Here is a 27,107-nt window from a genome sequence, read left to right on the forward strand (position 1 = left end):
GACCTATTTCATACAGTACTGTGAAAGTACTTTAATTTTGTGGTTTGGGCAATATTTACATGTTCGTGTGTTTTTAAATTCGTGCCTTTTTGTTTTCTGCATAAAAAAAATAATTGAAAAATTAAAGCCCTTAGAACGGCGTTTTGCATTTGCGCCGATCTGCATTTCATTTGCGCCGAATTTTTTTTTCATTTGCGCCGATTTTATTTTTCATTTGCGCCGATTTTATTTTTCATTTGCGCCGATTTTTTTACAGGTAAATTACAGGTGAAATGATATAAGAAGATGTGGTATGAGTGCAATGAGACAACTCTCCATCCCAGTAATGTTATTTTTATTTATCGTTAAAGACCTCTTCCGTTAGCCAGTTGTTCATATGTTATGAATCGTCAATCATAACATGTATATAACTATTGTCTCCTGCCTAAAATCAAGAAATAAAAACACTTTGTTTATACTAAAATGACGAATTAAAAACATATGTACAGCATTCAAATCCATAAAAACGGAATACACTCAAATCCGATCATAAATCTGGTCTTGCCGAGCATGTATAGTCAACACATCTAATATATTCCTTTCTTGTGATTTCATCTCTTCTATATTTGGCGTAATTGTCGATAACGAAGGCCATCTTTTCTTTGTCTGGCAAACGTACTGGTGGGGGCATTTCTATAGTTCGCATTTTCTCACAAGGAAGCTATTAAACCTAGAGTTCCAAATGGTGAAGTTGAAATCATCCCTTCGATAATTTTTTGGACGCCATTACAAATTGGTTGACCGTTATGTAATGTGTACTTGTACGTTGTCTGAAATTTGTCATCAGAAGGAGCGGAGCGTCAGACAATGTCAAACGTGAAGCAGTCATCGATTTCATTTAGGGAAAGGAATGGTAACCCGAAACATTCGGATAACCATTTACCAATTGCAATGTCACTTAATTTGTCTTTATACTCTGTGCTCAGCCAATGTAAAAGTATGAACTTACCTGTAACTTACCTGTAAATCCAATTAGGAAAAATATAAAATCGGCGCAAATGAAAAAATGAAATCGGCGCAAATGAAAGAGTGAAAATTTTCAAAATCGGCGCAAATGTCATACGCCCCCTTAGAAATGAATAGTCAGAATTGAAGGAAATTGCAATATCATTGACCCATGTAAATCGTAGTGACAACACCAATTAACCCAAGATAAAGTGAACAACAGATTAAATCCATCAAAGGTTTTATATAGGCCATAAACATGTCACCTACAGAAATCAGTAACATAAACATATGCTATAAATGTATCTTGAATTGTCAAACCACGAAAATTGGTACCCCACAAATAAAAGTACTTTCACAGTATAAGAAAAACAGACCAAAACACAAAAACTGAACTTTGAAAATGAGGTCAAGGTCAGATGACACCTATCAGTTGGACATGTACACCTTAGTCTTTCCATACACCGAATATACTAAATCTATTGCTTATAGTATTCTAGATATGAACTTAAAAACCAAAACTTAATCTTGTCAACTGATCCATGAAATGAGGTCAAGGTCAAGTGAAAGCTGTCTGACGGGCATGAGGACCTTGCAAGGTACGCACATACATAATATAGTTGCCGGTATCCTTTTACTCGTAAGACAGAAATTAGCATTACAAAAAATCTTAACTTTTTTTTCAATTTGTCACTGAACCATGAAAATGAGGTCAAGGACCATGGGCATGTGACAGAATGAAACTTAGTTACATGAGGCTTCTATATACAAAGTATCCAGGTCATCCACTTTCTAAAATATAAAGCTTTTAAAAAGTGAGCTAACGCTGCTGCTGCTGCTGTATCCACCACTGCCAGATTACTATATCACGCTAAGTCACAATCCCAACAACAGAACACTTTATGACAACAATTACTCAAAAAAAAACTTGAGCAATAAAATTGCAGAAGAGTGTGATTTTTTATCCAGGCAATTAATTCATCCAAACTGATCAACAATGATACAATTGTATATTGAAAACTTTCCATGTCCTGTGTTTCAATGTGTGTCTGCAGATTTCTAATAATCTTTGGTTAATTATGCATTAATTTCACAACTTCAATACACTGAGTGTTGTGTAAACATAAGTGCATTGTATTAATTCTATTATCAAAGGGTTCATTGTAAATTCTGAACTACAATCGCCCATGTTTTTACTGATGGGTATGTGATCAGAATCAATCAGAAGAACAATCCACATATTGAGACAGTCATTTAAAGTTGACCTTATGAAAGGGGTTATCAAAGCTGCATCTTAATATAGTCTGTTAAAATTATAACAAATTGTTCAAAATGCCTTGTGAACAATTGCATTCATACAAAAAAAGAGAGAAAAATGCTTGAAACAAGATTTGTTTAATTACAAAATTATAAAACAATTTCAATAAATTAGTACATGTAACAATCAAATATAATTAAAGAGACATATTTTTTGCTGAAATCACTGCATACAAAAATGACTAGCATACATTGACCCAGATTAAGTAGCCTGGAATGAAATCTACACAAAAATGATCTAAATTCAATCAACCTAAATTTTGTGGAATTTTAAATTTTGACGCCAGTATATCATTTGTCAAAGCCATATTCTGCCTAATTTTTTCTTTTAATGATGACTTTTGAAGCTTTCTTTTGTAAAAGTCTTTGAGCGAAGTAACTTTGAATTGTTTTGTTTTTCCATGAAAAGTTGTAATGGATCCACTAATTTCTTTCCAATTTCCAAAGTACTGAATACGATAAGTTCCAATCTGTTGGTCAGCAGGAATATCCCATGTAATGGTAGCTTGACTTTCACCTAGGAACATGCTGGTTGAATGCCATTCAAATCTAAAATATCAATATTTTAAGCATTAATTCAAGTTCATATTCAATTCCTCTTGTCTCAACAATCTCTAAAACAATCACCTAAGAAAATCAGAAGTAAACTTTGGAATGTACAACCCAACCTATTAACCAGCAATTCTGTCTAGAAACATTCTATTAAAAGTAAGCTGTAGATATTAAGTTAAGAAAGCTTGCTTGAATCAGTTGTTAACATCTTCTCAGACAGGAAATTGTGTAAGTTTTAAGAAGGCAGGTGCCATACCCGAGATTTGCATGGAGCAAAAAAGCTTCTTCAAAAAAAATTCAACCATATCTGTGAACGGGTCACTATTACCAAACTAATGACATTTATGATCTACTTTGATGAAAAGACAGTGTTAATCAATAGTAACTCTAAAAATACCTTCTCAAAAGATGTCAGTCATTTCTCCATTATTTAAAGTCTTAGCAGTGCATATTCCTATGATCATTACCGTATACTTAAAGAAAAGGAATGCACATAAGAAAGAAGACTACTGTATACATGGATAAATAAGCATAATCTTAAACAATTAATAAATATTTACTTTGTTGGCCATTGTCCATCTGTGTAAACAGTTGTCCAGTTTTGACCAGGACCTAACATGTCAACGGTCAGGAATGTATTCTCCCACTGAAAATACAAAAAAAAGTCAAGTTTTATACAAAAGTAATATTAACGTTGAATGAAACGTGCTATGTATTTTTGTGTGTTAGTTCTCCAACTGATTATAATTTGAATACAGTTTGTGGATGCAATATATAAGTATATAAACCAAAGTATATTGGGTAAAAATGTAAAAGGTAAACTATAATGATTTCACCATACTAAATGATGTCTCAATTACAGAGCACAGAGTTCCAAGTTACACAAATATGGGAACACTTTGCTACAATGTTCATTGATTGAATGACCATTGTGTCATATTTTATTGATGGAAGAATCGTGAAAATTATTGAGTGCCCTTGGAGAACCATTGACCTTCAATAGGAAAACTGACAATCCTAGTCAATTAAGATTGATTTCAAGTACACCTACCTCTTGTGGAATTTAACTAGCAACTTCTTTTTTGATAAAACATTTTGATTACTTAGACCATTGGCAACAAAGGCCACTAAATAATCAATCAGAGCATACATGCGCATGAAAAAAAAGTATAATCCCTTTATACACAGAGACAATAAAATATTTTTGAAACATAAAATGATAACATGAAAACTCTACCTTTCTATCATTTCTGGGATTGGCTCCAATAAACTTTACTACAACTGAATCTCCCTGAAATAAAATTATGAATAATCAGTTTAAACAATATTCTTATCAACTGTTTTATTTATTCTATCAAAGTAGTCATGTAATATGAGGGGTAATGGTGAACAAGAATGTGTCCATAGTACACAGATGCCCCACTCGCACAATCATTTTCTATGTTCGGTGTACCGTGAAATTGGGGTCAAAATTATAATTTGGAATTATAATTAGAAAGATCATATTATAGGGAACATGTGTACTAAGTTTCAAGTTGATGTAACTTTAACTTCATCAAAAACTACCTTGCCAAAAACTTTAACCTGAACTTCGTACTATCATTTTTATGTTCAGTGGACCATGAAATTGGGGTCAAAACTATAATTTGGCATTAAAATTAGAAAGATCATATCATGGGGAACATGTGTACTAAGTTTCAAATTGATTGGACTTCAACTTCATCAAAAACTACCTGGACCAAAAACTTTAACCTGAAGCAGGACGAACAAACGGACGAACGGAGGCACAGACCAGAAAACATAATGCCCCTCTAATATCGTAGAAATCTATTATTTTTTGGTGAACAGTAATTACTCTTCAGGTGAATTTGTGATTCCAAAAAAGTCTACTTGGGTCAGGTACTCTTGACAAATGATTGAATGGCTAGGCCAGGTTGGAATTTTTATTTTTTTATATTTAAAGAAGAATCAAATTCATGTCTTATTCTGACCTGAAATAGTGATGAATATTTATCATATTTTTATTAAGGATGTATTCCTCTGACTTTTCAATCTCGTTCAGTCTCGTTTAAATCTCGTTCATGAATTATTTCCAAAACATGTGATACAAGTGGAAAATATCAATGAATTTTAAAAATAATATAATCAAACATAACTCTGTGAAAAAAATGTGTATTTACAATGAACGGTTTTTGAGTGATCCAGTTTACAAATTTTACGACCAATCAAGTCAGTATTTTTAGCCAAAATTTTAGAAAATGGGTGAGGGATAAAAAAATTGATTTTACAAGAATCATGTTCATCCCATATCATTTTGGTCTTTTCAAATTTCTTAGATATGTATTTTTTCAATCATTTATAACAAAAAAGTTGAAATAATATGCACTTTGTTCTAAAAACTGAGAAAAATCACAAAAAGACAAAATTGACAGCATGGTAAATTTTACACAAAAAAGCGTCAAAATATGATAAAACTTTCTTATAAGTACAGCTCTTTGTAAGAACCAGGCAGTGTGCGATACATGAAGGTTTCAGATTTTTTCTATAATTGGTCTAGTAGAAGCAATAAATGAAAAATGCTCAAAAAATAATTTTGAGTGGGAAAATATAAGTGGTTGCCATGGTAACTGACACACAATTTTTTGGTTGTTAAGCGTTATAAAATCTTTCAAAAATCAGCTAAATCACCACATTTCAGAGCCTGATTATGAATAGAATAATGCATTTTTCATTAATTTTCATATGTTACATTGATAGAACTTGGTTTAAGCTTCATTTTAGTGAAGATTGCATGTCAACCAAATTTGTAATTTTTTTGTAAAATTTTGTGAAAAAATGCATATTTTCAACTTTTCTGAAAATTGGATTTTGGCTGAATTACCACATTTTCTCTGGTGTTTTTCAGAAAAGTGCAAATGTGTACAGAATAGTTAGCACTGTAGTTATGAAGTTTGGATACTACTTTACCAAATTTAATAGTAAAATGTGTGGGATTTTTTTTAGTTTTATCACCATAGCAACCGATTTTTTCCTTGGAAACGGAGTTTTCATTTGCAGAATATTGCAGTATAAGAGCTTAAATGTCCTGATTTTTTCATAACCGATAAGAAAAATACATAAAAGCTAACGCAAACTTTAAATAACAATTGTCAAGTGTTGTTGACTTCAATTGTTACCACGGAAACACATATTATCCTTAGCAACATCCACTCTGAAATTGCATAAATAAAAACTTATGTAAAAAAATACATAAATAGAGGGTGTTTATTTTCAAATTGGAATATGATTGCTTTGCTTCACTTACAGTCTATTCTGTTTATTTCATACGGTTCAACAAATGTAATATATAATGTAATATTATGGTTGGAAGGTTAGAAAGAAAGGGAGGGGGGGGGGGGGGGGTAGGTTTATTTTTTAAAGATAACATACATGTAGAATCTTCAAAAGATTATGTTTGGTCCGAGAGCCTGATTATAAATCGATTCATTTTTTTTTCAGACATTTTATATATATGAGATCGATAATCTATAACTTGGGTTTAGCTTCAGAGGTTAGTTAAGGTACTTTGCAGTTCTCTTGCCATGTTTTTGATTTTTTGTCAGATTTTCGGAAACCTCAGGTTTTATTCATTTGAATGCCATAAAAATGGCATTGACCCCCATTTATTTTTTTATAAATCTTTTACATGTGATATAGATTTCTTGCCAACCTACTTTACACAAACGAGAGCTTACTTTATATTTATAATCGGTTATAGCTTTATTAGCAGGGTTGATTTTTGTTTTTCCGTATAACCGCAATTTACTCAATTTTCTTTGTAAAATATATATACTAGTAGTAACAAGGATATTGTTCCTGGGGGGCCTTTATAGTTTGTTGTTCATGCAGTGTAAGATAATGCTCCGTGTTGAAAACCGTACTGTGGCCTATGATGGTTTACTTTTAGGAATAGTGACTTAGATAAAGAGTTTTCTTATTGGCATTCATACCACATTTTCTTATATTATTCTGCTCATTATTGAAGTCAATAATATGATCTAATTAATCAAGGATTTTACTTTGCAATGACTACAATAGTGATACATTTTGATATAAACAGCCTCCTCTATTAATAACAACTGTTTTCTTTGAATCTTAAATAAGAAATAAGATAAAACAAAGGTTTGCATTATTTCGCAAATGTTTGCGTTGTAACGCAAACATTGGAAGAAAAATTAAAAAAAAATATGTGGCGCTAATACGCTTCCGTAGATTTTAAGAAAGGAAGTGCATATGTTAGTTAAGAATCTGTGCTCACCCATTACATTTAGAATTGAAAAATTGTAATGTACAGCTGATAGAGATGAGGATGAGTGTAATTTTCAATCGAATGCTCACTTCATAACAATTTGAGGGAGGGACTCTTTCAGCACATTTCTAGCACATCTCGATGTTAACACAAGAAAACTTGACTATTATGGGGGATACTGACGATTGTATTGTTAAAAAATAGTTCTTTTGAATTATGTAGTACATGTCTTGATACTGACTGTTATTTGAGAAATATAGTAGGGTTTTTTCTATTTTATTTTGGCTCCGATTGTGACTGAGGCTTATGGTGCTATAAAGATAATTATATCATATTATTATTGTTATAAAGTCTTTATGTTGTTCCAATCATTATACCGCCGCTTCAAAAAAGTGGGGTATACTGGTTTGCCTCTGTCTGTCTCTCCGTCCTTCCATCCGTCCAGTTCATCCCTCCATCCCATGCAAATTTTCGTTGAATTTTTTCATGAACTACATTACAAGGATTTCTGAAAGGTTTATTGAAGTCGGCTATATTGTGTGATAAGTTTTCAGTTTCTTCACTAAACCACTTCCTGTTTACCGAACACTTTTCACATGACAGCCAAGTTAAAAAAAAAAAGTAGTTTGCACCATCACTGGTTGTTTATATGCTCTTTATAGACCCTTTAATTTGAAAAAATAAAATATTCTGTTCTGTTTTATACTATATACAGATTTCGAATTGAGTATATAGAAATTATTCGAACTACCTAAGCCTGATGTTATATATACGGAATTATTTCTTTAAAAACATGTTTTTATACCTAAACGTAATAATACAGACGGACAATTTTTTTTTATCCTGTTACCCTTATGCTTGACTTGATAAGTGTTGGACTGTCGGAGTATTGGGCTGGTCGGAGCAATGGATTGTCGGACTAAAAAGAAGATGTGGTATAATTGTTAATGAGACGGTCACATGCCATTATTACGAAAAGATAAAAAAAAAATCTACATGAAAGTCGAAAAATATAATGGTAGCTTTTAGAAATTTCTTACGTTAACCAGGCCATATAAGGCAAATTATACAGTTAACAGTGACACCAATAACATTCAAACTTGATCTCTGTGTATACATGTTTCATAAGATTTAATTGAGGCAAACCAAAATTATAAAAACCAACTTTGTGACAACTAATGCACTGACGAACATGGGTTAAACCTACTACAACTCCCCCCCCCCCCCCAGCGGCCCCAAAAAAAATTAAAAATGCGGCACGAAAGTGTTTATTTTAGTTTTTGCCCTTGTACCTTCGCATGACCTTGAATCGATCAAATATGTGCACAAAGAGTGGGACATTGGAAATTTACTTTTTTTATTCCACATGGGACACTGAAGTCTTGTATTCATGAATGTTTACAACTTGTTGGACTACAATACATTGATAATTACAAAGAAAAATAAGATTGGTATGTACTGCTCTGTTTCTAGTGTTGCAGTTAATTGAATGTGTGGAATTTGTATTCAAATTATTACTGTTATTAATCTTGTATTTATGCAGAAATTCTAAGCTTAGTGGTTCCATTCCAAATCTCGGGATTAATGCAGTCTTTTGTAAAGGTTACAGAGACATATACAGAAAATAAGGGCGTAATTCATGTAAAGGTTAAAAAAAATGTTGAGAATAGCAAAACATTTTTTTTTTTGAAGATTCATCCTAAAAAATTCTACCTCTATTTACCGGTTTACTATCTTAAAGGAGAGGAGGGGGGTTTCAGAAGGATAAGAAGTGTGCTTCAGTTGAATCCCCCTCCCCAAAACACACACACACAACAAGATATTATGTTATCGGAATCTAGAACTTGTGAGATATATGTAGAACGACGCATAGTGAGGAATGATTCCTTATTGATACAACTTTATTGCTTGATAATTCTGATTTGATAGTTTTGCCGGTAATAGCATAATTATTTTACCGGGATTAGCACAATTCCAACTTAGCAGATGTATTATATTTGTCTATCTCGGAGATCCTGAATTTCAATTGCGGGATAGTAGTACAACAAAGCAGTTATTGATGATATGTTAATAGCTACATGTATATATTAAGAGGATTCCATTATACTGGACTTCCGATATTAGCTATCACCCATTGCCTATTATTATTTTTTAAATCACCACCAACTTAAAATGTGTTCAATTTGCCTGTCCGTCTATATCCGCCCGTCCATCACACTTCAGTTTCAGTTTAGAAATGCTTTGACCAAATGATTCTGTTATTGGTTTGTTAATAGTATGTTACGGATAAATTTTGTGATTTATGCTGGTGGAATAACATCTCAGACGGATGTGTGCCATAAGAAATTAAGAATTTTCTTACATTTGTTAGGGCCATATATATCTTGCCTTTCTATAAGCCAGGTTGACCCGGCTATTGCAATCCCATGAAGTTTATCATCTGTCAACCTTAAACCAAATGCTCCACAGGGCACAGCTTTATACGACCGCAGAGTTCGAACCCTGAACAGTTTGGGCAAGTATCGACACAACATTCAAGCTTGATACAGCTCTGAATGTGGATTGCGATTAAATAGTTGACACAGCATAGTTTTCTGACACAGAATAAATGTGGTCTAAGAACTTGAACTTAACAATTTAAAAATTTAACATTTACCTATTATGGTCCAATATCCAAAATCTAAATACATGGTTAGATTCAGCATATCAAAGAACCCCCAAGAATACATTTTTTATTAAAAATCAAACTAAGTTTAATTTTGGACCCTTTGGACCTTAATGTAGACCAATTTGAAAACGGGAGCAAAAACTAAGAATCTACATTCACAGTTAAGATTCGGCATATTAAAGAACCCCAATTATTCAATTTTTGATGAAATCAAACAAAGTTTAATTTTGACCCTTTTGGTCCCTAATTACTACCCTGTTGGGACCAAAACTCCCAAAATCAATCATAAACCTCCTTTATTGTCATAAACCTTGCGTTAAAATTTCATAGATTTCTATTTACTTTAAAGTGCGAAAACTAATGTTTTTTCCGGCATTTTACGTTTCCGCAAATTGACAATACTTTTCCGGAAAAAAAATATGACGTTTCCGGAAAAAAAAGTTTACAATTCCGCAAATAGATATCTTACTTTTCCGGAAAAAAAGTTACTATTCTGGAAAAATCAATTATTACTTATCCGCAAATAATATTAAAAGTGATCTGTTGATGAAAGCAAAGCCACAATAAAAAATATTTATAAGTTAAAGGTCTTCATTACATGCAAGTAAAATTCATCATTAAAATGTATATATATCAAAGCGTATGTTCAAAAGTCAGCACTTATCAGATATATCTTGATATGAGATCATAAGTCAGTTCTGGCAGACTATTTCGGTGTAGCCAACACGTCTTACAAAGTCCACAGTAGTACATTCACCGTTTACAAATTTTGTATTGTGTTCGAGAAGGAAGTCCATCTTCTGCTTTTCATATTTCCCAACGGATGTTTTTACAGTTAGAGTTCTCATCTTTATGTACGATGTTGTTTGTAGTTTCAATAACACATCGACAAAGACAAAAATGTTAAGATGGGTAGCGTAAAACTGCTCGTTCGGGTGGGCATTAAAGGCTCGGCACCATTCGTTGTTCTCTTATCCTTTGGTCAGGAGGTGATGTCCAAATGTTTGGTGGTAATCTCGTCTTGCCATCTTATACACAATTCCAATATATAATCGGCAAACTTCATGCATGTATCGCAAGATGGATCATCGGCTATTAATTCAACAAAGCATTCTTCAATCATGTCAGTTTGAAAGTAAGCCAAACCAAAGAAATGTGTTCGCAATTTAACAAAGTCTGAATCTTTGTCTATGTAATCGGCACTCAGATAATGTATTTAATATATTTTTATACGTTTTTTCGGACGACGAAACGCAATTCTCCTTTCAAGTATCTACTTGTATGCAACATTTAAACAAAAAAATCAACTTACCCCCCATCCCCTTTTTCCAAGCCCCCCAAACCCCCCAACCCTAATGTTTCATGACATATTACATATAATGAACAATCTGAAGAAAAAATCCCAGACAAGACTGTGAGTGAAGCAAAGAATGAAGTCATATTCCAATTTGAACCCTTTATTTATATATTTTTTTTACATAAATTTCTATTTATGCAGTTTTCTAGTGGATGTTGCTATGGATAATATGTCTTTCCGTGGTAACAATTGAGGTCAACAACACTTAACGATTGTAGTTTAAAGTTTGCGTTAGCATTTATGTATTTTTCTTATCAGTTATGAAAAATTCAGGACATTTAAGCTCTTAAACTGCAATATTCTGCAAATGAAAACTCCGTTTCCAAGGAAAAAAACGGTTGCTATGGTGATAAAACTAAAAAAAATCCCACACATTTTTCTATTAAATTTGGTAAAGTAGTATCCAAACTTCATAACTACAGTGCTAACTATTCTGTACACATTTGCACTTTTCTGAAAAACACCAGAGAAAATGTGGTAATTCAGCCAAAATCCAATTTTCAGAAAAGTTGAAAATATGCATTTTTTCACAAAATTTTACAAAAAAATTACAAATTTGGTTGACATGCAATCTTCACTAAAATGAAGCTTAAACCAAGTTCTATCAATGTTACATATGAAAATTAATGAAAAATGCATTATTCTATTCATAATCAGGCTCTGAAATGTGGTGATTTAGCTGATTTTTGAAAGATTTTACAACGCTTAACAACCAAAAAATTGTGTGTCAGTTACCATGGCAACCACTTATATTTTCCCACTCAAAATTATTTTTTGAGCATTTATCATTTATTGCTTCTACTAGGCCAATTATAGATAAAATCTGAGAGACCCCATGTATCACATGTATAAGGCACACTGCCTGGTTCTTATAAAGAGCTGTACTTAACACCTACCTATAGTTTTTTTAGTAAAAATTATTTAGATTGGTCCACTTCATCTTTATAGAAAGTATGAAAAAAAGTTTAATTGTGGAACTGTGATTTTTTTCACGATAATAGCCCAAAAGTAGGTAAAAGTCGATAAAAAATTGGAAAATCATCAAATTTGGCCATTTTCAAAGGGCCATACCAAAAAAAGAAGCGAAACCACCATATCATTTTTTTTCACCAATTATTTTGCTACAGTCTTATTAACCCAAAAATCAGGTTAAGAATAAAGTTTTAATTCTAGAAATTTTTGGCTCCTCAGAGGTGTACATCCTTAAGTTATGACATTACATATATGTTAAACAAATTCATAACTTTTGCAGCTTGTCAATTAAGTGAAGAATTTTACTAGCTCTCAATGCTCACTTCCTTTTGAGTTGAAATACTATGTGAAAAAATAAAGGTAGAATCTTCAGAATGAAGAAGTAATAAGTTTAGATAACAGGTTACCTCATGTTTATCTTGAGTTTTATTTCAACCTACCTGTTTGTATGAAGGTTTGGCATCAACCACAACATCACCATAATGTGAACCAAATGGTGCATGATCAAATACAACTGGTAACAGAAAGGACAGCTGCTTGTCTAACAGATTAGGAGGATTAGGTCCAGGTGCTGCAGGTGTTCCCTAAATAAAGACAGAAGTAAGGTTTATTGCTGTTAGAGCCTTCTATATCTAAGTGTTTCAGGTGACAGTATGGCTTTCAACAATCAGTTTCACACAATATTTTGCATAGTATACACTTATAAATATTCGTTATTATACAATGACAAAAACATCAAAGTAAAGTATGGTCTTAACAGTAACTAATTATCTGGCAGATTTGAAAATCTTCTACACAGCACAACTCATCATAAAAGAGCTCCATACCAAATATAAAATATAAAAACCAGAAACAATGATCAGCATATACACATCATTCAGTTAACATGATAAACAAGAGGCTCTCAAGAGCCTGAATCACTCACCTTAATTTTTTTGGTTAAATCTCTCATCAATGATTATTTTGGCTTTTCAATTTATTTAAATGTTCTTTGAATCGTCCTATTTTCTTCAAAAGCAAAAAAAAAATTCATTTTCTCCTATGTTCTATTTTAGCCATAGGAGCTATGTTTCTTTTAAAACATACAAGGAAATAAAATATAAAATTTATACTACATACTCTGAAACTCATTTAGTCTAAGTTTGGCTGAAATTGCTACAGCAGTTTCAAAGGAGAAGATTTTTAAAGTAAGTCAACATGATGAACAAATTGTGAAAAAAAGTCTTTAAAGGGCAATAACTCCTTAAGGGATCAATTGACAATTTTGGTCAAATTGACTTATTTGTAGATCTTACTTTGCTTAACATTTTTGCTATAACAGTTTATCTGTATCTATAATAATGTTCAAGATAATAACCAAAAACTGCAAAATTTCTTTAAAATCATCAATTCAGGGGCATTACACCTGAAAAACCAGTTACCCAATTCAGCTGAAAATTTCAGGACAGGTAGACCTTGACATAATAAATACTTTAACTTCTTGTCTTATTTGCTCTCAATGCTGGAGTTTTTGAGATATAAGCCAAAACTGCATTTCACCCTGTGTTCTATTTTTAGCCATGACGGCCATGTTTTTTGACAAAATAGAAAATAAAACACAATTTTTTTTTATACACCCTACTGATCTTAAGTTGAAGTTTGGTTGAATTTGGTTGAGTAGTTTAAGAGAAGATGATTTTTTAAAGTTAGCAAATATGATGAACAAATTTTGAAAATTTTTCATTAAAGGACAATAACCCCTTAAGGGGTCAATTGACAATTTTGGTCATATTATCTTATTTGTAGATCTTACTTTGCTGATCATTTTTTCTGTTTACAGTTTATCTTTATCTATAATAATATTCAAGATAATGACCAAAAACTGCAAAATTTCCTTAAAATTACCAATTAAGTGGCAGCAACCCAACAATGGGTTGTTTGATTCCTCTGAAAATTTCAGGGTTGATAGATGAACATTTATACCTGAGTCAGATTTGCTCTAAATGCTTTCGTTTTTGAGATATAAGCCAAAAACTGCATTTGACCCCTATGTTCTATTTTTAGCAATGGCGACCATGTTTGTTGATAGATCAAAACTTCGGATACATTTATAAACTAAATACCCTAAGGAACATTCAGTTAAAGTTTGGAAGTATTTGGCCTAGTAGTTTCAGAGGAGAAGATTCTTGAAATAGTTTACAACTACAGACAACGACGACAGACGACGGACGCCAAGTGAAGGCATAAGCTCACTTGGCCCTTTGGGCCAGGTGAGCTAATAAAAGGCTAGACCTGTTTTATATATCATCTTTCTTGCAACAAAAACATTTGTGTTCAAATATGCAAGGGTATTTCTAAAACTTGAAGACAATATCTAATTCTATTATTAAGTGCAATTACAAACCTTAGCCATGGCTTCAGCTAATATCTCAAACTGTTGTATATATGCCTCTAATGTGTGTGGACCAAAAATAGTAGATCCTGCTTCATATCTCTGTGCCTGGAAAATAAAGTAAATATCATATGAACTTCAAAATCATAACGAAATTTTCTTTTTCTTTCGATTGCAGAGATTTGTTTCTTTGCTGGCAAGCTCATTAAATATTCTTAGAAAACATGAAGCAAAATACTAGCTCCATTTTTTTTAATTTCAATGTTTGACAAGTAAAAATTCTGTCAAGTTTCATTCCGACTACCTGAGAAGTTACATAATAGAAGACAAAAATGAAAAAAACTTTATGAAGATATAAACAGATAAAAAGTAATGACTAGAGTCAATACATTATGGAAAGGGTCAGCAATCTAAAACAGGAAAATAAAAGTATGACATACCTGATATTCTTCATATGTTGCAACATAATCAGCATAGTCATTAGATAGTCCTGCAATAACTGGAATGGTATCTGCTGGGAATCCGTTCATAACTAAGGTCTAAATAAAATAGTAAAAATGGATGTTGATTTGGATAGATCTTCACTATGCCAAAAGACTTATTGATAACTATTCCATTATACATTTACTGTCATTGAATTTGGAGGATCTTTTTGGGGCACAACAGGCTACATTTGAATAGAACTGAAGCATAAAACATATTTTAACTCTCCAGAATATTGTTGACACATTGTAATAATACCAGATACTTAGGAAATGTTTTAAATATGTGAAATAAAACTATCTATATTACATTAAAGAATCTTTTGGAGCAAATTTTACTGTCTTGATAATAATTTTAGATTATAATCCTTTTAAATTTGAAGGTTATCAAACAAATTATGTTTAACCCCATTAAATTCTTTATATGTCTGTCCCAAGTCAGGAGCTTGTAGTTTAGTGCTTGTTGTTAGTTAATGTCTGTCATATTTGTTTTCATAAATTGTTTTGATATAAATTAGCCATTACTTTTCAATTGGATTGTTCCTACTTTTCATGTCAGAGTCTTTTATGGCCAACCATATGGTATGGAGTTCTCTCTTTTTTGAATGATATATGGTTGCCTATAATTGCTTACATCCACTTAATTTGACCTTTGGTGGATAATCGTCTCACTGGCAATCATACACCATCTCCTTATTTTTAGATAACAAATAACATACCTTTTTCACGGCATCTCTAGTTCTTCTACCTGACATAGTTCTGTAAACAAAAATTGTAATTATAATACTAACTTGCTTGAAAGGAGGTTATTATTATTGTAAGTGAATTTATGTTTTGACAATACCATAGCTAGTTAAAATGGACAAGAATGGTCAAGGGCCATTATGATGAATAAAGTGTCTTGGATTTTTAAAGGAGTAGGGGCAATAAGGCCCTTATTTGGCCCAGAAAATACTGCAAATTTAAAAGTTATCATACATATTCTTAAATAACTGAAAACTTGACTAAGGTATAAGGTACTAAGAAAAACAAAACAAATTTGACATTGAACAAGTTACCATTGCAACAAAGCATGGCTTAATTTGCATATTGTGTTAAATTTCGTCATTTTCCTTGTTTTTTCATCAAATTTAAAGTATATTTTAGATTGAAAAAGTATGTGCGCACCCAAGAAACAACTTTATATTTGGTGAGATTATGCCAATAGTTATAATAAAGCTTCTGTTACATTATTTTGTTGTTTCTTGGCTGCACAGGATGTTTCCACAACGGAAATAAAGATAGAAAACTGCATATATTCTGTATTTTTTCATCGTTTTTGTGAAAACAGTACATATAATGACGTAATTGTGACGTCATTAGATAAAAATCTTTATGTTTTACATGTATATTTCTTGACTCCATGCATTTCTAAACATTATGTGACAATTTGAAATGGTTATCAAACATTTTATTTTCTTGGGCCAAAACTAGGCCTTAATGCCCCTACTCCTTTATTTGTTTATTGTCAAAATGTGCATTTGGTGTAGACTTGTAGACAAATTGGTACCGTTGTTGACCATCCCATTTCTTCTGATACACCTTTGAGTAATGATCTCTTGAAGTAATTCGGCTATTATGTAAAAAGAAATTTATGTGTAGGTTTAAACTTCTTACGTAAATTCTGCTGGAACAGCAATTAAAGCTAACTGCCCAATCCTCAATAATTGAACGTCTACAATTTCTGGTTCCCACATGTACGGAGATGACATCTATTAATGATAAAGCAAAACAAACATAGTAATAGGGTAGACGATTTAAATGTGTAAACATTGTAAAGACCTCTATATCATTATACACATTTTGATTGGTTCATTGTTTCGAGTAATACAATAATACTTCAGGTTTGACTTTCTTTTCTTACCCATCAGTATCTGATAATGTAAAAAATATTCCATGAAAGTAGCCAGTATATATGGAAAAGAAATTTTAGAACATTTGTTATGACCTTTGACCTAAGATGAATATATTTTTAGGTGTCTTATTCATTATATAACTCTTTAAGTGTTGAGGTCTATACATCATTGGTTTTTAAAATGTTTAATTTGAGCTTTCTTGATTAAAGTAAACCCAGAAAAGATGTTTTAATCCTAGTTCTCATCTTTCCTACTAAACTGTTAGAACTATGGGCAAACTAACGTAAGGGTACCCAAATTGCACCGAGTACCCAAATTGCAACTGTTTAAAAAAAATAGCAACGATAATCTTTATACAAGATTTCCTAGAGATGAACAATTTGTATTTTAATGATTTGATACTATGCACGTCTTTCAACATATTTAGATGTACACATAACGTTCACAGTATTTATCAACAGATGGAATGTTTACTGAAAAAGCAAAATGTACGAAAACGTCACCATGCGACGTCATCAAAAACGTCATCTTTTTAAAATTAGCAAATACAATATATTATGAGTATCTATTTCGTAAAATATGAAGAGTAAGCATGGACTTATATCCAATTGTTCCAAAGATTTGAAAAAAACAAGTGAAACTGCGAGCTACGGTATAGCTGACTTATATAAATCCTGAAATCAAATTTCAGAAATCCTTGTATTGTAGTTCCTGAGAAAAATGTGACGAAAATTTTCAACTTGGCTATCATGTGTAAAATCATACAAATGTTCGGTAAACAGGAAGTTGTCAAGTGATCAATCTGAAAACGCATCACACGGTATAGCTGACTTATATAAATCCTGAAACCAAATTTCAGAAATCATTGTATTGTAGTTCCTGAGAAAAATATGACAAAAATTTTCAACTTGGCTATCATGTGTAAAATCATACAAGTGTTCAGTTAACAGGAAGTTGTGAAGTGATCAATCTGAAAACGCATCACATGGTATAGCTGACTTATATAAATCCTGAAACTAAATTTCAGAAATCCTTGTATTGTAGTTCCTGAGAAAAATGTGACAAAAATTTTCAACTTGGCTATCATATGTAAAATCATACAAGTGTTTGGTAAACAGAAAGTTGTCAAGTGATCAATCTGAAAACGCATCACACGGTATGGCTGACATATATAAATGTTGATACCAAATTACAGAAAGGGTGGATATGTAGTTCCTGAGAAAAATGTGACGAAAGTTTCATGTGACGGACTGACTGACGGATGGACAGACAATGATCACACGGTATGGCTGACATATATAAATGTTGATACCAAATTACAGAAAGGGTGGATGTGTAGTTCCTGAGAAAAATGTGACGAAAGTTTCATGGAACGACTGACTGACGGACGGACGAACTGACAGACAGACATAGGTTAAACAGTATACCCCCCTTTTTTAAAGCGGGGGTATAATTTAACAAAAGCTCAGTTATTAGACTTTTGACGATGTGAACTTAAGCATGGATGCAATTTGGGTACTCCTCATTACAGAATCCTGGATAGTTTGGAGGTTGATTCAAACCCATTTTTTGATGACTCAATATGAATTTGAAATTAAATTGGTGTACCTATACAATAAAGAAGGTTAGGGCTACAAAATAAACACAGTATGGACATTTTTTTCTTGATCATAAAAAAACGTAGGTGAAAAAACTGTCAAAATAGGTGCAATTTGGGTACCGTCACGTTATATGCAATTATGCGAAGCTCACAAATGAAATGGCAAAGTCTGTATATTGAAACTGAGATGTCTGGTTTGCTACATTTTCTTAAATTTTAGTTTTCAATTTTATTGAGTTATATTGACTTCAAAATTTGATATGTTACCTGCCTTTTCCTCTCTACTTTATAAAAGTTTAACTTTTATTATCAGACATATACTAGTACTCACCTCTCCAGTATCCAGCAGTATAGGTTTTGGTTTGTGACATGCTATCTGTTCAGCTGTTGGTGCTTTTAGGAAACTACTTATTAAGTTCCAGAATGGGTTGGTTGAGTTGGATCCTAAGTAAGATACAAAAAATATGTTTTACATTAAATTACATAATCCCAAAATCTAAGCACCTATATTGCAATCTTTTTACCTTGAAATTGTTGTTGATGAAGTTCACACCTTGATTTAGTTTATATTGATATTGCATCTTATTCAAATCAAATTTTCTTAAACCTAAAAAAATATCACAAAATATCGGCAAACTATGAACATTATATCCTACCATAACATTTATTGTGCGGTTGACATCTTTCAGACTTTTATCTTAACATTTCTTAATAATTAATTTCCTTTAAATGATTTTCTTAAAATCTGCTGCATGTTTTTTACCTTGTTCAAAATTGAATGCCCCTGGACCATCAGTTGTTCCTGCAGCAAAGCTGTATCCCATGGCAGGTTTACATGTTTTTACCTGTAATAAGATGTACAGGGGTACAGGGCATGTTTAATGGTCTAAAATTAGTACAATACATTTCATAATATATATTCTTCTTACTGTTATATATATATTTATTTCTAGTGTGTGATTCCTGAATTCATGCAGTTATGATTTAAAAAAGTACTGTCACTATTTTAAATAGTTGTAAATGGGTGTTTTCATGACATTCATTTTCAAATAGAAGTACATGCTTTATGCTAAAAAAAAGAACTTTGAGTTATTACAAACCTTAGTTGTAGCATTCAGCTGCACCTCAACTTTTGTCATATCTACATAAGAATGGCGGAAATCAACTGGACCTGTCAACATTGTTTTGGCAGAATCATATAGTTCCTGTAAGAAATGAAGCACATTTGATACAATTTTATTCTATTTGAATTAAAAAATATAACCAGGAACATTTAGAATGTTCCTAGATATTAGTTTCACACATTTAAAGATTACCTCGTAATGCCAAATGGAAAAAATTAACAGGATTATCTCCCCTGTTATATGTAGGACCAAATTTTTAATTCCTTTCAGCAGATTCTAAATTTCCGTATTACAACTGTGCAAAGATTCATCAACATCTGTCAAGCCAGTTAGGAGTTTTGAGAGACAATTATCACATATTGCAATATTGGTAAATTTTATTATTTCCCCTTAAACATTTAGGATCAGAACTATATTCTTCTGTGAACATCCACGGTTATTGAACTATAACTGTATAAATTTCATCAATATCTGTCTAGACATTAAGTAGTAAATGCACTTATAAGGCTCATGGACATACAGACAGATAGTAGAGTGATTCTTTATAATATCCCCCCCTTCCTTCCAAAGTTAATTGGCATGGAATAATAATTAAGAAATATTTGATGCCATCTATACCTTATTGTAGTTTCAACATGGGTATGCATTATATTCGTGATTATTTTTGCCAGAGCGATAGCGAGGGCTAAAATAACGTGAATATAATGTCTACCCATGTTAAAACTACAATAAAGTATAGCTGGCATCAATTATTTCGATTCTGATTAGGACAAATAAGATAATTTCTATGTTCGCTGTGTATAAGTGTACACTATTTGTGTAGGCTCTTCCATCAACCTCCCTGTCGATTAAAATGGATTGGAAACATTAGTGGTATAATGGTAATTACGCCTATTTTTTTACTAGGAGAATGGGTTTCGATTCCCTACTATCAGAAATATGAAACAATTTTGTTATTTCAGTACAACAGTAATAATAACCTATACTTTATTTAAATTTTATTACGCCTATTTTTTACTAGGAGAATGGGTTTTCGATTCCCTGCTATCAGAAATATGAAACAGTTTTGTTATTTCAGTACAACAGTAATAATAACCTATACTTTATTTTATATTTTATCGTCGGAACATATGTTTCAATGAAATTATTATATACAATGACACGCCTTTTTAACAGGATAGATGAAACCTGTTTTTCAGAGGGAGTTTTTTTAAGTAAGAACAGCGAACATGAACGTTGCGGAATATTTGTCAAATATGTCAGTTTCGAATTGTAACACATTGTTGTCATTTTCAAAGTATTAGTAACAAAATGTGTATCATTTTAGTGTTTGAAAGTGTTTTAATTTAATGAAATACATCAAACGTATACCAATTTGATAAAAAATCATTTTTCTGCCGTAGTCAATATACGCATGTGCAAAATAATTTTATTGCATAATAAAGCATCGGTTTGTTAACAAAGCTAAAGAAGCATGTCATATTAGAATTTATATATAAAATCAACATATCTGTTAAGATATTAAAAAACATTACTAGTAATTGAGTCTTTACATAACATGCTCTGCACCTGAAGCTGATAGACAGATATTTTTTACATTATTCTGTGACATGAATTTGTAAAGTCCAATTTAACAGATTGTTACAATCAATCACAATGTGACACAATTGTTAAAACTTAGTCAACTAACTTACCAATGCCTTTTTATATTGGTTTTCTGCAATGATTTTTGTACTTTCAAACATATCTTTTCCTGGTCCAAAAGCTACACACATTTCATTCTGAAATATATTGTATAATTTTACCATAAAGAAATAGTGAAAATATCATTTAAAACATTGCTATCCCAAGATTCCTTGTCGACATGTTTTAAAAAATCAAGAATATGTATTATAAACACTACTAAAACATGTTAAATAAGAAAATGAAATTAGAAATGAATAATGAGACACTTACCCTGCCATTACATGTACTGTGGGGTGAGTCACATGGTTTCCCTGTATCTAAACACCTGGGACCAGCTGTATTTGGAGAAACATCACCTTCATTAGCTTGAGCAAAGGCAGCAACAAATTTACCATTTGCCTGTATTAAAAATAAGAAGAAATATGAATTGCAGAAACTAAAACTTTTTAATTCTAGCATGGAGTATTTTTAATCAACCTTAATTTTATTAAGACTGGGCAAGCAATTATTGGAAAAAAGAAATTGATTTTAATGGTTGTTATAATTGTATTTCTTACAAATGATGGGAAGGCTCCTCCATTCTTGTTCATCTCAAACAGTTGTTCTGCATATCCTTTGTTATCACTGCTGATTAAATGGTTGGTGTTATTCATACTCGTACAATGAACTGCAAACCAACTAAAAAAAATATATATAATTAAATATCTGCTATAACAACTAATGTATGTTCAGAGTAATGGAAAAATATCCAAAAATATAAAAATATGAATGATAAGACCAGCACATGATATGATTAAACATGTTTCTTATAAAATTGTGGTGTCTTTGATGTCAAAACTTACCAAAGTATAACTATCAGTAACAGTAACTCTTTTTCATTGCAAATATAAATGCAAATAAACTTTGTGTGATATGAACAAAATTGCAATGGTATAGTGAAATGTTCCTTGCTGCTGCGTAAATGACGAATAAAATCTATCTGTATTACCTTATCATTCCAATGTCCTTCTCTTCAGCATCAACAAGTTTAAGTACAGTCATATTCTTATCTACATCATGCTTATATCTGAAAGAAAAGTTTTCAATCAAGTCCTCTAACATAACTAGACCCATAAATATTTTGATATACATTGTATTATAAAACAAGACATGTTTACAGTATCAAATATAATTCTTAAAACTAAATTTTTCATTGACTGTTTCTTTAAAAATATAAATGCTACATGTATAATTAATACAAATTTCAGATGCAATTTTGTAATAGCTAAATGCAATAAAAAATCTTTAAAATCAAACATATCAATTAATTAAAGAATATTCAGTTATCAAGCTCAAAGTTCTAATTTTAGACAGTAAATTGTCTAAAACAAATCTACACTTTTGTATGGCCTTGACCTTAGATTGTTGTTGGAGATCAATTGGACTTGTTTTGAAGGTATTCACTTTGTAACAAATCAAAATTTAAAAATAATTTGATAAAAATCAATGAATCTTCTTTAATTTCTAATTAATTTCTAATGTACCAGTAAAATTCAGTAACAATGTAGAACCCTTCCTTACCTGGCTCTTTCTTCTGGTGGGTTGTACAAATAAGATGTAGGACTCCTGTTTATATTACTCTCCAACAATTCTCCACTGTTTACATAGATATTCCCTGGCTTCTGGTTACTGTGAGCCCTATCTATGCTCTATTAAATGTAAAATCAAATCTTTGTAAAATTTTATTATATAGGAATATCTTATATAAATCCAACTAAACCATAGCAAAACAATCTTGGAAATACACTTTGTTGAAATGTAAAATGCAATGGGCATTGTTAAAATGTTACAGAAGACCTTTAACTCTTTGAACTTATTTATTTCTTCACCATACAAACTGCAGAAATCACAGAGATGAACATAATCATTTTTAAATCTAAATGTATTAGTATTTATGATTATCACATTACTACAAAATTGGTTAAAATATTAACATTGACACATCATACATGTATACAAAAGCAATAATTTCATAATTATCTTATTGGTGTCCACTGTCTTGAGCAAATAATATTTCGTAAAGATCATCTGTTTAAATGAACTTACCATAATAATTCCTGTTACCAAAGCATCAAAAGACTCTTTAACAAAACCAAGAGATGTAATATCATACAGAAGATATTGATGGAATCCACCTGGTCCAGAATGTGTGTGTGTACCACTGATACATAAATTTCTTTCAGTATATAGGTTACCATACTTAGATTTTAATCGTTTTACTATCTGAAATCAAATAATTTACAAATAGCATAATAAATGATAATAACTAGATGAAAATACACTGTAGATGTAACCCTCAAATATAAAATATATGTAGACCAATAAGATTTCAATTCTTTGTCCATAATGTTAAAATGCAAAATATGCATGATATAAACTCCTACACTGACACGAACTTTTCAAAAGCAGATTTTTTTTTTACTTTTACTACCCTAAAGTCAATGGAAAGCTATTTATAACAGTAATAATCTCTTCAGTTTCCATACTGAAACTTTACTCCTTATATGATGCTTGTTCCAGCCAATAGTTTGACAGACAGAAAAAGATACATGGTTGATATACTGATGCATAATTAAAGGCAAATTAAAGATGAAAAAGTTTAATACAAAATAATTGAAAAGAGAAACCAAACAGTCTATTCAAAACAACTTCATGTAAAAATGTGGCATATCAGAAACCAATGACAATCACTTCCTAAAAAAAAGTCAAACAATATTCAATTCTTACCTCTAACTTTAAGCCTTGAGATTGCATGCATGAATCTGTATTGACAAATACTATGCGACTGCTGTTCTTTATATCTGAGATGATAAATGCTCTGCTGTACTGTCTCAGATGTATTCCATGTGTGGTTTGTGCTGGGTTGGCATACCCCATCTAAATCATTAAAGGTAAATCTGATAGATATACTTGAGACAGTTATGTGCAATAAGAAAACAAACAGTTTAACCCTGCAGTATGGTCAAGCATGTGCTGTCCTAAGTCAGAAACTTATATGTATGTACATGTATTCAGTGGTTTATTTTTATCATAATTTGATTAAGGAATGACTGTAATATTTTTTTCTGTCTATGAAGAAATAACATAAAAAATTTGTTGCACACTGAATAACGTCAGGGTCACATGACTAAGTTATGTCTATGGGCTCATAACAAAATTATGTCAGCCAATCAGAAGACGTGTTACATCCAAAATTAAATTATTCTGTTTTATGTTTTTGTTGTTGGTGCCAAAATTAAAAATTATTCACATATTTTTATTTATCAAACTTGGGATGCTTTAGATATCACATTGGTACAATTCAAACTAAAAGCAGTTTTACCCAGTTTCAAATTTAAAATGTCCATGATGGAAAAGAGTGTGTTTTACCCAAAATCATCTTTGAGAGAAGGGTACTGGATCATAAACCTTGGAGGGCAAAGATGTACCCAATATATGATTATACACAACTATTTACAGTTAACATCTTTTTATAGTGTTGAAGACTGTTAATATTTTGTTGGTCTCTGGGATGCTCTCAGATTAATGTACATGTATACAATACCCCATATGTTTTTTTATCTAATCTGAATTGATTTCTTGTTTTCATATACAAAAAGAAGATGTGGTATGATTGCCAATGAGACAACTCTCCACAAAAGACCAAAATGACACAGGAATTAAGAACTACAGGTCACTTAAAGGCCTTCAACAATGAGCAAAGCCCAAAACGCATAGTCAGCTATAAAAAGCGCGTCTCTATTATATTATCTCTTTTGTTTTGATACCATTGCAGTTTTAAATTTTCATAATTCACAGGGCCAATGATTTGTATCTTACTATACAAATACTTGACATGACTACGGAAGGGGTCATAAACCTGAATACCAAAATTTGTCATGCACCAATGATTAATTTTCATGAAATTATGTGATTTTTTTTTAAAATTCAACTAAAATTTGACACATACAACACATAAATGACATTCAGTTCAGACAAAAAATTAACTAGATGATAACAGGCACTTCAAAAACATATGACTCCCATCTATTTTTTTCATCTACATGTATACATGTTGTTTCATACCATGTCAACTTCTGCAGCTGGTCCTGTAATATCTGAAATTCCTGTGCCTATAATATAATTGGCATCAGCATTACAGCATACTGTTGCTGCAAGCAGTAAAACCACATATGCATACATCATTTTACTCAAACAATAACAGTCTTCGCCAAACAACTGCCCCAAACAACTGGCCATCATCACGCGATTGACGACTGGTTCAATAATTGATAGTTTGTCTACGTCAGATCTAATGCAAATGATTGCAGTGGCAGTTACCAGTCTTGATTGTAAATTGTGAACGGATCTGGATTTGAAGCGAAATGATTCCGTGAAAAGTGTCTTCTTTGACGTCCGCGTTGAAGACAGTGGCTATCTATCTACTATAATTTTTGTCCAAAACACAACAAGGGAGAAATCGTCATTTGAGGGCTATAACTCCTCTAAGACGACATCTAACGATATTATATGTGCTGAACAATTTGGAGATCTTGTCAGCTTGCTGATAAAATCTGCGTTTTCCAGTTTCTATCTTTTTATCAAAGTTTCTTAAGGATTATGTACCCTTCTGTTGACTCAATGCTTTAACATACGGAAATTTTATGGAAAATCAACAGCCTTTTCCCTTGAAATCTCATCTTTAAAAATCCGTTGCTTGATAGATAGAGGATTATTGCATGCAATCAGCTAGCAATGATTTCCTTTACAAAGTTTATATATTTGAATATTGGTGAAATCAAATATAAATATGGACCAATGCAAGTACACCTTTTAGGATGCGCTCAACTTTCGTGACTCAGCAAGAAGTATTTTTTAATTTAAAGGTTGTTAAGAAAGTTTTGCCAACAATAAACGCTATAGCACATCATAGAAAAACAAGTTATAGTCATCAATGTTCTGAATTTTATAAAAAAAATTCTCTGTATTAAAGTCTGTGGATTTTCTAAAAAAAAAATGGTTTTATTTGCCACAAAATCCCCCTTTTCTACTTCACGCATTGAAACAATGAATAATAATGCATTGCACTAAGTTTCCCATTAGTATATGTACACAATGGCCCATCTCTACTATTAATTTAATTACTATTGCAGTTTTAAAAATTTCGATATAACATGGCTACAGAAGGGGTCATAAACCTTGATTGACATAGATTGTCAATCAAGTTTCTTTCGAATTCGGTGGTCATCTCCGGGCAATCCGGTTTCCTACACCAATAAAAACTGACAGCCACGAAATAGCACCATAGTGTTGAGAGTGGTGTTAAATATCAATGAATATATCAATCTATCACAGTTTTCGAGGTAACAGACAAAAACAATCTATAGTGGTGAAAATCATGTTAGTTTGGTACTAGTATTTAAGGTGCTGGAAGTCTATCTATTATAGTTTTCAAGACGATAGGTAAATTTGGAAGAACAAAACCGAATCCTTTAAGGAAGGAATAACTTATATGAATAGTTATCGGACAGCTCAACATTTTGAACATGTTAGTTAAAGTTTTTTTCTATACAAAGCCGAACAATAAACAAAACTTGCATGTTACCCCATGTATTATTATCAGTCATGTCAGTTGGAAGGCGGGATCAACGCACATATCTTTTTAACAATATACCAGAATAGTAGTTGTGGCCAAGTTTCAATTTGGCTCAGTAGTACATAGAAGATTTTCGTTTATTGACGACGAAGGAGAACTACGACTTACCGGACCATGATACCCCGGACGGCGAACGC

At 31.7% G+C, this 27,107-nt stretch overlaps 1 protein-coding gene across 1 annotated transcript; it reads right to left on the reverse strand.

Annotated features, from left to right (window-relative positions):
• Nucleotides 1-2,363: 2,363 nt before the first annotated feature.
• Nucleotides 2,364-25,608, reverse strand: LOC134725913 (uncharacterized). Its single transcript, XM_063590201.1, has 19 exons — nucleotides 25,401-25,608; nucleotides 24,063-24,212; nucleotides 23,382-23,558; nucleotides 22,857-22,984; nucleotides 22,285-22,362; nucleotides 21,854-21,974; nucleotides 21,567-21,695; nucleotides 21,305-21,391; nucleotides 19,587-19,691; nucleotides 19,250-19,331; nucleotides 18,818-18,930; nucleotides 16,648-16,742; nucleotides 15,711-15,750; nucleotides 14,950-15,048; nucleotides 14,522-14,617; nucleotides 12,579-12,722; nucleotides 4,091-4,144; nucleotides 3,414-3,499; nucleotides 2,364-2,850 (listed from the first exon to the last, which is right to left on the reverse strand). Exons 1-19 carry the CDS (start codon nucleotides 25,575-25,577, stop codon nucleotides 2,550-2,552), a joined length of 2,262 nt encoding a protein of 753 aa, XP_063446271.1. The 5' UTR covers nucleotides 25,578-25,608; the 3' UTR covers nucleotides 2,364-2,549.
• Nucleotides 25,609-27,107: the final 1,499 nt, after the last annotated feature.

The sequence above is a fragment of the Mytilus trossulus genome, chromosome 7 (genome assembly GCF_036588685.1).
Source record: "Mytilus trossulus isolate FHL-02 chromosome 7, PNRI_Mtr1.1.1.hap1, whole genome shotgun sequence".
Lineage (NCBI taxonomy): Eukaryota > Metazoa > Mollusca > Bivalvia > Mytilida > Mytilidae > Mytilus > Mytilus trossulus.